At 40.8% G+C, this 13000-nt stretch overlaps 2 protein-coding genes across 9 annotated transcripts in view; one reads left to right on the forward strand and one right to left on the reverse strand.

Moving 5' to 3' along the window:
- The window catches only part of fli1 (Fli-1 proto-oncogene, ETS transcription factor), a 30534-nt gene extending 25349 nt beyond the window's left edge, over positions 1 to 5185 (forward strand). For all 8 annotated transcript variants that reach the window (XM_034605502.1, XM_034605501.1, XM_034605505.1 and 5 more), the window contains 4 exons: positions 832 to 891; positions 1333 to 1392; positions 1525 to 1572; positions 1825 to 5185. In XM_034605502.1, coding sequence (XP_034461393.1) covers positions 832 to 891; positions 1333 to 1392; positions 1525 to 1572; positions 1825 to 2354 — 698 coding nt within the window. In that variant the 3' untranslated portion in view covers positions 2355 to 5185. The remainder of the gene's footprint in view (positions 1 to 831; positions 892 to 1332; positions 1393 to 1524; positions 1573 to 1824) is intronic.
- A 2525-nt stretch (positions 5186 to 7710) lies between these two features.
- Positions 7711 to 11821, reverse strand: kcnj1a.1 (potassium inwardly rectifying channel subfamily J member 1a, tandem duplicate 1). Its single transcript, XM_034605517.1, has 4 exons — positions 11748 to 11821; positions 11676 to 11716; positions 8063 to 9329; positions 7711 to 8015 (listed from the first exon to the last, which is right to left on the reverse strand). The coding sequence occupies exon 3, from the start codon at positions 9309 to 9311 to the stop codon at positions 8190 to 8192; it is 1122 nt and encodes a 373-aa protein (XP_034461408.1). The 5' UTR covers positions 9312 to 9329; positions 11676 to 11716; positions 11748 to 11821; the 3' UTR covers positions 7711 to 8015; positions 8063 to 8189.
- Positions 11822 to 13000: the final 1179 nt, after the last annotated feature.

Genomic DNA, 13000 nt, shown 5'->3' on the forward strand with positions numbered 1-13000 from the left:
AGGAGGTGAAATGCTGCTGACATAAAAGATGTACAGATCATGATAAAAGTGTGGAGCTGCGTGTTGCACACAACACATATCTGGCCACGGTATGCTTCATATTTCCCTTTATGTTGGCAACAGTTCCAGCCCCCAGCAATACAAACCATCCAGGGTGCTGTAGCCAGGTGTGCGGCGGGGATACCAGGGTGTTTTTTGAGATATTCTCAAGGGAACAATACATCCTGTGTTTTATCTGCTTGTGTCGGAGTGACGGATTGTTACTGGAAGCCGTCCACCTTCACACAACTCAGCTTCATAGGTTTGAACCGCAGACACACGGCAGGTAGAACCTGTGCGAACTGGGCCAGTTTGGCTGCTTGTCAAGGTTTCATGAAATTAGCTTGTGTTTGGGAAAGAGAGTGTGTGTGTGTGGGGGGGGGGGCTGTGAGTGTGTGTGTGAGTGTGGGTGTGGGTGTGTGTGTGTGTCAGTTGTACGTTAATTGGCATCAGAGCTTTTATTCGTGGTCAGAGTGTTGCAAGCTGCTCAACCAACTCTTTTCTGTCAAAGATTGTGCCATCTACATTTTCACCACCACAACATGCCAAACTAAAAACCACATTACCATGTCCAGATATCCTTCGAAGAGCATCTTGAACCATGTTTAATAGATGTATTTAGGTCATTTGGCACTAGTGTACATTCTTGGCTCCTCCTGGCTAGCACATCATGATATAGCCACTTACTTAAGTGCATTCATTGATCTTTTATGAGTTTTTCATATTTCTCACCGTCTTCTACCTTTTTAAAATACACAAAAACGTTGTCCTCTTTTCCTCTGTCTTCTTCAGACCCTTCATATGATGCTGTACGGCGGACAGGATGGTCAAACAACATGCACAGCGGCAAAGGTGAGGACATACACAAATCATCAACAGAAAAGATCCCCATTTTTGATTGGATGATACGGGTACAGTCGCTATGGGTGGAGGCGAACTTCTGAGAGAGGGAGTGATCACCCGATGTGGTGAACTTTATCATGTGATATGTTGTGCAGGTCAAAACACCCAGGTTGTTTGCAGATAGTGTTTAACCCAAGTCTGTGTCACGGCAGTGGAAGTTCCAGCATTCACATAGTCTGTGGGTCAGACTCCTGGAGATTACAAACTGTGTTGTCAGAACTTGAGCACACAATCAGAAGAAGTCAGCTCAGCCATCAGTTACTGCCTTATTTAATTTGGACCTCTGCTGACTTGCTATCACAACGTGTAGCTTGGTTATCTGTAGACCCCCGCTGATGTTTCTTTATGTCTCTCTCTGTCTGTGTTTCCTGACTGTTTCGCTCCCTGCAGGCTCACCAGTGGTTACTCAGAATGTGACCAAGTCCACTGAGCAGCCCAGACCTCAGCCAGGTAACTAACCTGCGACTCTGTTCGTCTTAAGCACAGACTTTACATCAATTTGTTATTACACCTATTTGATTCACTTAGTGCCAGTTTTCATAATAATTTATATTATCAACAAATCTCTCCTTTTGTACACAGATCCTTACCAGATTCTGGGTCCCACCAGCAGTCGCCTAGCAAATCCAGGTAAGAGTTTGTGCAAGTCCAAGTCTTTATAAAGCAGCCGCTGTAAATAAAGGCAGATGTTGCTTATACAGGACTCTGATGCATGCGTCGGAGGCTTTAACTGAAATGCTGCTCATTCCCTTCGAATGGCATTGCCAAACTGCTTTTTGGTTGCATGCATCATCTTGCATCCCGAGGGAAATTTACATTTATTGACAATAAATAAGGCTGGATCTCCCTCTGACCTCTGTTTGTTTTTGTGTCCACCATCAGGTTCAGGTCAAATCCAACTGTGGCAATTCCTCCTGGAGCTCCTGTCTGACAGTGCTAACGCTGGCTGCATCACCTGGGAGGGCACCAATGGCGAGTTCAAGATGACGGACCCCGATGAGGTGGCACGACGCTGGGGCGAGCGCAAGAGCAAGCCCAACATGAACTACGACAAGCTGAGCCGTGCTCTACGCTACTACTACGACAAAAATATCATGACCAAGGTGCACGGCAAGCGCTATGCCTACAAGTTCGACTTCCATGGTATTGCTCAAGCGCTGCAGCCACACCCAACTGAGTCCTCCATGTACAAGTACCCCTCGGACCTGGCCTATGTGCCTTCCTACCATGCCCACCAGCAGAAGGTCAACTTCGTATCCCCACACCCTCCATCCATGCCCGTCACCTCCTCCAACTTCTTTGGACCCACTGCTCCGTACTGGAGCTCACCAACTGCAGGCATCTACCCCAACCCAAATGTCCCCCGCCACCCTAACACCCATGTGCCTTCCCACCTGGGCAGTTACTATTAAAGGACCCCTGTCTGTCCATCCACCATCCTCTAAAAACCTCCCCTTTCCCCACAACAGAGTCCACAATTGCTGACCTGCACTCCCAGTGATGCCAAACCGATGAAGACTGAATTGATAGAGGCATTTGACCTCTGAAGGAAATAAAGGATGATTCAATTGAAGTTTTATATATATATGTAAGAATTTATAAACAACTGGATGCTATGCTCCAAAATGGAATACTACTTAACTTTACAAGACTAGCAACTGATTTAGTCTGTTTTAGTTTCCTGTGCCTTTCTGTTTCCCATCCTTCTGAAAGCTGCACTGACAGCTGTCCTTCCCGAAAACCTTCCCAAACCAAAGCCAGAAGACAGGAGAAACAACCTGAGTCCGTCTGCCTCCGCTCCCCGCTATAGTACCAGACATGGGCCTATTATTTATGGGTCTCAATCTACAACCTCCTCAGTACATTATGCACATTACGCTTTAAAGCATCTTCCATTTCCGCTCGTCTACAGCTTTGTCGGGGTTCCTTATTCCCACCGCAACTACCCTTTTGTTTCCACTGGCTCTATCTGCTCATCTGTCCATCTGCATCGTTTTATGTGTGGAGAGTCTCCTGGAATTTGCTGGATAAGGAGGAGCTCTCAAAGAGATGGACTTTTCTCAGCACTGAATGAAATTTGGCAACTGGAATATGCCATTCACAATTTAATTTATCCTCCAAACTGGAAGGCTAGAGAAGAGTTAAATGTCGCAGAGGGAAGCGCTGTATGTTTTGCTGACCTGGGTCAACTCAGTTACTTAAAATGCTTTTTTGCGTGTTGTGTGTGGAGTTCAAGGTTGGCGATGTGTACAGTTGACTCGTTCGTGCAGGGGAAGCCGAGTCAAGATGTAATTGAAGTAATTTGCAACAATAATTCAACCCAGGTCAGATGTTTTCAGGGGCCCACACACTAGGCTACTAAATGTTTGCCATGTTGTTGCCTTTCAGCCATGCCATTTCCAGATGTTTTGTTGCTCGACCATGTCAGTATTAATGTGAATGTTTGTGAAACACGTAAAAAGGGATACCCCGCAGCAAAATCAAAATTTGTCAGATGTTTTCTTTTGTAAAAAGAGGAGTGGAGAAATTAATTCCTTTTTCGATGATAGACCACGATTGCTGCACCTGACTAATCTAAAACATGAGAGATGATTATGACAACATACCAAAGCTCAAGACTATATGTTGATAAGTGGCTTTTTTTCATTATTTGTTTGCTTGTTTTTTTTAATCCAAAGTACCTTACGGTGCCATGAGTGCATTTACTTTTACTCTGAGGTGGTTTCCTATGTGCCTTAATGAGACCCAAAACCCTCACGGTCAAAGAGTGAGTGCCATGCCTTAACTGCTGTTTTATGCCATATATTTTCTATTCATTAATGATGGAACAGCATTACGCGTTTAAATGTATCGTGACATTTATAAATCATTTCCATGTCTGACCACAAATCTGACAATTTTTGATTTTGAAGTGCACTCTGACTATAACGGCTGCCGCGGTGTCTCCTTCCTCTTTCCTGTGTAGGCCAGTCAGGACCGTGTAGGTGAGCACAGAGTAGTGGCTTTGCAGCAAGTCATGTTACAAAGACAATCAAGTCGTATTCTTTTACCAGGGCTGGATCCTAGTTCGAGAGCAGCATGTGTGTTTGAATGTTAGTTTCTCACTGATCTAGAGCCCAGCAAAATGCACATGAATCTCAAGTCTGGATTTCATCATCATCATCCTGTGACAGTATCACGTCGAAACATATCCGTCTTTAGGTGTTCAAAGCTGTTCATAGCAAAAGTATTCCTTCAGAGTAACTGAGAGTGGACACTTGAAAATAAATTACTTGGGACTGAGTAGTTTATCAGAGAACAAAATCAATAAAGTATGACGAGATGAAACAAAGAAATCCTCAGATTCGCAAACGCTGTGCGTTTGTCAGACCTATTTTGTATTATTTTATAAGCATCAGTCAACTAGGCATTAAAGCAACTTACTGTATAAATTATGCAGAGTTATTTTCATATGTGACACAGTATTAAAAAAGTCAAGAGAATTAATACGAGTTGACCTCGGTCAAAAATGCAAAACCTTTTAAGTCCATTTCTGCTAAGTAGTTTGTTAAGCATGTAAGCGTTTTTTATATCTGTACATTTGGGCAATACATTTTAAAAAATTTTGTTTTCTTGTAATTGTTATTGTTTCTGAAATTCGGTTGTAACATCCTTAATGCCTTTAAGTGCACAAGATATTTTCTTGTATTCCCAAAACCATAAATGCCTGCTTGAATCCTAATCCAATATCCCGGGATTTCTTTACTCTATATGCAACATGTAATTATTAAGATGGTTTCTTTCCATTTCGAATCACTTTTTTTCTGCCAGGTAGCCCTTTCCTGTACATTTAAGAATTTCAGGTATTTTATGCAAAATAATACCTTCAGTATTAATACCCACCACCAGCTTCTCCTGAAGACTTATAGCTTTAAAAGAAGAAATAAAAAGGGAACATGTAATTTGTAGCATAAAGAAATTATTGTAATGTACCCTTAACTTCAATGTTTCACAAGCATTATCAACGAAAAGGGATCTGTGCTACTTCGTATATGCAATGTATTTTGGATATCAAATATAAATATATATATGTGTGTTGGTGCGTATGTTTCTGTGCGCGTGTGCGAGCGTGTCTGTGTGTGTGTTGTGTAATTTTACAATTAACCAATGTATTATTATTATTGTCATTCCTGAAATGTATGAATGCCTTTTGGAAAAGGTCTTTTGTATAGGAAAATGTGACAAAATAAAATTTTACCTCTCGTTTCTTTTCCAATCGCTTGTTTGTGGCTTCACCAGAGATGAACACAACGTCTCTGTATTTTCCACCAGGACATTTGAAAAATGCACAACTATCTTGATAGTGATGATACTTTTGTCGATTGTGATGAAACTTCCTTTGCCGTTGTGACATTTCTTTCAACTCATTGACTTTAAGTGAGCATTTATTTTAATTATTACACACTCTATAGTGCATAACATATGTATTCTTGTATTTAGCAGTATATATAGTATGTTTTTACATCTGCAGAGGGTTGGAGGGATAAGAAACTTTTAGTTGAGAGAGTTTTATTGTAAGATCGCATCTGCATTAAGAAACAAGAGCATACATGTATTCCAACAAATATACATTTAATACTGAAGGGCGTTTCATCTCAATTTACATATGTTTTATATATATGTGTATATATATATGTATATATATATATATATTATACATATATATATATATAATATTTTGTCCACTCTATCTAACATATGCTCATGAAGATAAACTAAATTGGAAAAGAAGGAGTAAGGAAACTGCAATCCTTTTAATAGGCGTTCTTTTCTACATGGCATGCAGCTTTTTGCCATTACAATCCCAAGTAACATTTTGTCATTGCAAAAATAATGATAAATTGTGTTTTTACTCTTTACGGTTCTATCAGGTATTGAATCAACAACTCAAGGCCACAAAATGTGAGCAAGGGAATTGTACTATTCTTTGTTTCTAAAAAGTGACAAGATAAAGACCCAGATATGCAGCTTCTGTCGAGAATGAACAAAAATAATAAAACAAATTAGTTGAACCATTAGAGACCTGCACTTTCTTATATTGATAGATCATCAATATATTCAATGTTACTTGGAGCTAATTGTTCATATTTGAACCCTCATCACCCTTATCTGTCTTTTGAAATACAGGTTCCTTCACTAAGGTCAGTTAACTGGCTCCACTGTGATATGTTCAGGGACTGATTGTGTTGTCTCTAAATAATAAAAACGTCAATGCGACAGATCCTGAATCCACGCCATGCATACAGTTTATACTCGACCTCTATAGGTGCTTCTGTTCTGATGCACTATGTAAATGCTAACTATTTACCCTAATACAAACATGCTATATGGGCTACTTATTGTGTCACCTCGTTCTCAATCACAGGTTTGGTAATATTACAATTAGTGTGTATACCTGGTTTTTGTATGAAATTACAGCTTAAGTCTTGCAAAATGCCCTTTTAGTTTGCATGTAGAAATATGTAGCCTATCATGATCACAGGGAATAGCTGTCGAGAGACAGATGTGGACTTTTTAATTTTATTATTGAAATATACCTGCAAAAGATTATCATCTTTAAGCTGCTTGCTAACTAATCAATATTCAGAATCTGTTCACCTTGCTTATTACTCTGCAATTTGAACCAGCGGCCTCCCGGCACGCAGGTACACACACACCTATGACTCTAAGCATATGCAGTTAATTAGAGAGGTCATAGGTGAGTGGCCTTAACAAAACCCGTCAAAGCTCCATGCTAGCAGACAGTATGTGCTGTTATTTAGCCATAAATGGAGAGTTCTGGTTTCATGTTCAGAACATGCAGGCAAAATAATGGGCAGCAAGCAACGGCTTTCATCTCACATACACCACCACTCTGTCGTGTTTGGATCCCTGTTTGCTGTCACAACTTTGCTTTGTTTATAGATGGAAAGCCGTGATAGAGGTTGGCACCTGTCATTATGTTGCTTTGACCTTTTTGATCACAGGCCTTATATAAAGTTCGGGCCACGTTAGACAGCAAATAATAATTACACAGCAGAGACATATTTTTTGAATGCAAAAAAAGCCTTTATTTTCAGTGTTTTCTGACGGAGCCCCTCTGGTGACTTTTGGGAGAAAAAGAAAATATCTCGTGGCCACAACATAACGCGTGGGAATGAATCTGTTCCTTAATTACAAGACCTGGCGTACTTGGAACTTGGAAGCCTCTTGGATGAGAGATGAAACATTTTAGATAGATAGATTGTTTACAGATTTACATTGTGACGCCTGTGCAGCCAGTGTGTGTCAAACTGAAGCCCGTTATAGAGGCCACATCGCACTCATCCAAGCTGCTTCTTCAGTTGTGTTTCGCCAGGTCTTGTTATTGAGGAACAGATTCATAACTTGTGGCCACGCCATATTGATCTCATTCCAGCGCATGGCTACACAATATTTTTGTCCCAAATGTCACCGGAGGGGCTCCATACATTCTCCACCTTGTATCAAATACAAAAAAGACAAAATTGATTCTTACAGTACAGTCAGTGCTGCTTGCAGCCATATTTTCACACATTTCCTGAGAGCTTTGTTCTCTCCCAGTGTCTTTATTTAAAAAAAAGCACAACTACATCACACACTGTTCAAAAAGACTGTCCCCATACCCCAACACCTTGCTAGTGCCACCGTGTCTGAATAGTTAAAGCAAACTCTGATGGTTCAAGTGCAAGTGTCTCTTTGTGCATGACAGCCTAAATTTACATGAACTATTGAACTACATCATCGTTGTCTTATAAGTACGACCACCAACACTGGTCTTTCAAGTAATGACGAGATGTATATCCAGGATTAAACATTTTCTTTGTTTTTTCTGCCTCTAGATACTTGGTAAACCAGATGTACAAGGTCAAAGATAAAGAGCATATGTTTACTTGGAAAAAACTTTCCTCTCTCTTTGTTCTTGAACTGTAGCTTCACCATCTTGCATGACTTGGTTTCCCTTTAGAAAACAGGTTTCTGGTCAGGCAGACAGACAAACAAATTCTCAACAATAACTGTTCTTACAGATTCCTTATCTCTGTAAAACACAAACATATAAGACAAATAAGTAGGTTGTCTTTACGTCACATTTAAATGATACACAATGCACTGTCTGCCGTTAGGTTGCCCTACCTGCCCTTAGCACCTGTTTGTTTCAGAGTATTTAAGTCTTTCTCTTGAGATTTGCAATGGCCATTGTCTCTACCATTTTACAACTTAGTGACATTTGGGGGGTCATTGATATCAATCACCTCAAAGCCCAGGTTGTCAAATCCGTCTCTGGAGTGGTGGTGATGACCCTTGATATTGTGGAAACAATAGGCACAGTGTGCAGTCGCTATGGGCACCACTTTGGAGAAGTTGGAGAAATCTACTCTGTACTGCCCCTTCTTGCTTCTGGAAATGATGGGCAAGAAGTTGTAGCCCCACATGATTTCCGTAGGAATAAAGGAGGTCCGCACTTGGCAGGAGGAGCTGGTGGACTCAGCTGTGCCGTCTAGGAAGACGACCAGCTCAAAATCTTTTTGGTGGAGTGTGTCCACCGCCATCTCGAAGAAAGGGCTGCTCTTGTCAATGACATGGTAGAGCGTGAGGGGGCATATGAAGAAGAGGTTGTCCTTCCCAGCATCCACAGTGAAGTCGATGTTCACCTGGTCCATGATGATGGTCTCCCCGTCTGGTGTGTATGTCGTTCTCAGCAGCTTGCCGTAGAGATGGCTTCCTATCATCAGGGTCTTGCGCAGGTTGGCCACTCTGATTGACAGGCAGAGAGCACCATTTTTGGGGCTGATTACAGCCATGTCGCTGAAGGTGATGGTCTTTGCTCTCTTTTTAGGCAAAGAGATTTTGGACAGGATGATTCCACACATAAAGCAGTTGATAATGGCTCCAAGTAGGGACTGGATGATGAGAAGTGCCACAGCACCGGGACAGAGAGGGGTGAGTGCGCGTCCACCATACCCAATAGTTGTCTGGGTTTCTAGGGAATAGAGGAACGCTGTGGTGAGACCTACAACATTGTCAACACATGGAATGTGGTCCACTGGGGGGTTTTGCCACGTCAGGTCTCCATTGTTTCGGGAAATCCAGTACCACAGCAGGCCAAAGATGAACCAGCTGAGGGTGAAAGAGGCAATGAAGAAGAAGAGAACAAAACGCCACCGGATTTCCACAAAGGTGGTCCAGAAGTCAGCCAGGAAGGCAAAGTGTCTGCTGTAGTTTATGTTTCCATATTCAATGTTGCAGCGACCATCTTTGGTCACTAGTCTGCACCTGCGGCTCTTTCGCTCCACCAGACTGTCCTGGATACGTTTGTTCAAGGTTTCAAACATTTTCTCAAAGACCACAACCTATAAGACAATAATGAAGAATAAATATGCAGAAACCATATGAGTGCAAAATAGAAAAGCCATCATAAAGGTTTTCTGAAGGAAAAAACACCCTGATCTCCATTTGTAGAGTGAAATGAACATCACTTTATCAAAAGCAATCTCAATCTGCAGATAGCCGATTTGACACTGCAGCTGAAGCCCGACCACCCTATGTTGGTTGACAACGAGAAATCTCTTAAATGCAAGTAACAAAGTTCAGCATTCAAAAATGCAGCTAACAAATATACTTGAAAGAGATCCGCCACCACCTATCATTTAACCAGTCAGGCATTCACGGACCTTCTTAAACTGTCAGTCATCCACAAATACTATAATTCACTGCAATCAAATAAAAATGCCACAGTGACACTGGTGGTCAGGCGCTGAAAGGGAGGTGAAAAAAAAGATGAAATGCCATTTCATACTGTGCCAAGGATGAATATGATATAATTCCTACATATGTAGCAATGTTTATATATAATAAGCAAGGGATACTGTTAAATGCTATTAAATAAAAATATTGTTTGTGGTATTTAAGCATGAAATATTAAAACCTCATTATAGTTTCTATTGAACAACTGTCCTAATTCTCAAACTGTTTATATTGCTCTCCTTCTCCAACGTTGTTACTCCTCTCTGGTCTCTCTATGTTCATGTCCAGTCTCATTTACTCCAACCTGCTGTTTCTGACTGCATCTTTAATCTTCAATGAGAAAACAAAAGTTTAGCATAGCACATAACAGCCCGAAGTAAGGCTAATTATTTCTTTTCCCCGAGCAAGTGTCTCAACACAAGGATCACCTTTCTTTGTTGGATTTCGACGCAGCAAATGTTAGCGCTGCATTGAAACAATTTGGGCAAAAAAGTCCATCTACTCGCAGACATTGTAATCTTCGACTTAAGTCAGGCTCTGGGCTCTCGTAAGTCTGGAGCTTGATGGATGGTTGGCAGTACTGGCTGCACAGAGGTTTCCAAATAAGTATGGCCTCTGTTCTTGCCAAGTCTCGAAACTAGCCATTTGGATCGTGGCGTGCTTGTTAGAGAGTGTGAAATAGGGCAAAACGAGTGCGGTGACTTTGTGTTTTTGTTTTCGGCCCTCCAAGCTCACATCCAGCCATTTTGCCAAAAACTAAATCTGATAATCACACAATGTAGCGTGTGTGCAGGCTTTGATCATTTTGGAAGTAAAACCTTATCATTAGGTCAGCATGTTTTCATGCTGTAACAATAAATATGCTCATAGGTATTTAAATTATATGTATGACAAGTAACTCTAAACTATTACACAGCCGTGTGAAGAGCTCATTACCACACAGCTTTAAATGTAGGAGTCTTTCATTTAACTTTCATCACTCAGACTCAAAGCATTCCTGACCTCAAGATTGACCAGAGTTAAAATGGTTTGGAGGTAATAAATCAAGCAAAGACTAAAAATCACTTATATCTATTCTTTTTAATTGTTTTCCTTTATTTTTCTGGTATTTTCCCTTGGACTGCCATCACTACACAGGTCATTTCAATGTGTCTTCACTGCTTGTCATGGATTGGCTGGATCAAATATGTTCTTCAGTGGTACATTATGGTCCAAATACAGAGTCCTGTACTAATATGCTGTTTCAGGTTTAAATGTTTTAGACTGTTCTATCCTTACATCTATAAAATGTATCCCAAGAAACTAACTGTTATTATTATTTGACTATTATTCTTATTATTCTTATTATTGGAGACTGATGTGTTTTTTCTCTTTCTAAAAATAATTACAATGGAAAAAACTAAAATTTGGTTGTAGTTTGTTAACAGTGTTGCTTCTGTTGCATGAACTCCCATGAGGATCCCTATTACTTTAATTCAACCTACTTTACATGTCTCCAGTGAGCCTCTGGGCCTTGTTTGTAGAAAATATTTTGTCAATTCAACACAAGCCAACTTTTTTAGCTAATTTAAAATGTATATCTTTTTTTTATACGTTTAATTCATTCACCGACCAAACAAAACAATTTAAATGCAAATACAAAATCCCAAATCTTGAATGAAAAGAAGCAGCAAGAAGAATGATCTTATCTAATCTGCCCCTTGTTCACAAGACATTAATTACCAAAGCAAATAATTCAAAAGATTGATAGAGGTTTATCATATATAGAAAGGAAATGAATCAGTCCATGTATTTGCAGAAATAAAACATTAAGGAAAGATCCTTAATGGTTTTTTTCAGTCACAGAGGCAATCCTACATAACATGAAATTAAGCCAAGATATAATCACCACATTCTTTCAATAATGGACGGATTATAAAAAATAAGCTGAAGGTCCGTCAGGCCAAACTCACCTCTACAATAGGGAGTGAAAATCGATTTGATGCACTTCCAAGGGGTCATGAACGGCCCTTTCTCCAGCTTTGCCTTCTCCCGTCTCCGTCTGTGTCCTTCTCCTCCTCCCTTAACAACTGACTGAGACAGGTGATAGGTGTGTCCTCCCACCTCTCCTGCCTGTTCACCAGCACCTGTGTGCATTTATACTGTCCTCGGTCCTCTGTGCTGGAATCAGCCAGGTGATGTTTACGCCCACAGAGACATCGAGTGCCCCCCCCACACAGACACACGCACATGCACACTCACTCACATGCATACCCCCCCCCCCCTCCCCCGCTCCATTAAGTTGTGTTTACTCCACAGATGCCTGACACCAAGGGCCAAGCTGACCTCTATCAGCCACACTCCCAGTTTACTTCATGCTGCAGACTTTTACAGTTGTTTCTGGTTTGTTTTCATTCAAGGTTAAGTTTATGTTTCTGGTACTCTCTAAAAACAACACTCGTTTTTATTGGCACTGTTTTGGGGGAGATGCATTCTTCTCAGTGGGTGCAGAGTGTGCTTCTTCTCACATGACATTAATATGTTGTAATAATAATAATGTGTTCATCGAAAAAAGGAGAATGTAACTGATTTTGAATTTATAAAGGCATGTTAGGCTTAGTAGTGTCGCTTTTTATCAAACATCAGCACTTCACAGCTCGGAACAGCACCGTCATTTCGGCTCCGAGCAACAACTCAAGACTGATGAAGTATCAGGACCGATGCTACATAAATAGGTGATGGCGTGAGACAACAAAACTGGAGTGATTAAAAAGGAGATGCTCCAGATCCAAAGAGATAGCTCTCCAGGGCCAGACAGGAACCGAATCAGTTCATGAGCCCAAGATGTTCGGAATGCCGAGAGGAGAATGGTTGTGTATTGGGATGGGAGTCATTTTTCAACTCCATTGTTCCCCATGAAAGTGACAGAAAAGGCTGCAGTATTACCTTACATGCTGCAGATTGTGTACACTTTTGACAACCACAATACATAACCGTTGACACACCACTAGATTAGGCTTGTCTGCTTTATTTTTTCTAAAGGCTTGCTTTTGTTAAAAAAAAATAAAGCTTTTTGTATTTAAGGATTTTCTTTTATTCAAGAGGTGTTGTGCCTGTTTGTTTAATCAACTCCCTTGTTCTCATCCCTTTCGTATCAGACAATAGGCTGGCGAATAGCCACCACAGTATGCGCACTGTTTGTTGGACTGGTTCAGCAGCTTCAGAGTTGCAGAGGCCACGCTTGATTGACAGTATTGCAATCTGAGACAGTTACTGCCACTCAATAATAATGTTAGAA

The sequence above is a fragment of the Hippoglossus hippoglossus genome, chromosome 13, assembly GCF_009819705.1.
Source record: "Hippoglossus hippoglossus isolate fHipHip1 chromosome 13, fHipHip1.pri, whole genome shotgun sequence".
In the NCBI taxonomy this organism is placed as follows: Eukaryota; Metazoa; Chordata; class Actinopteri; order Pleuronectiformes; family Pleuronectidae; genus Hippoglossus; species Hippoglossus hippoglossus.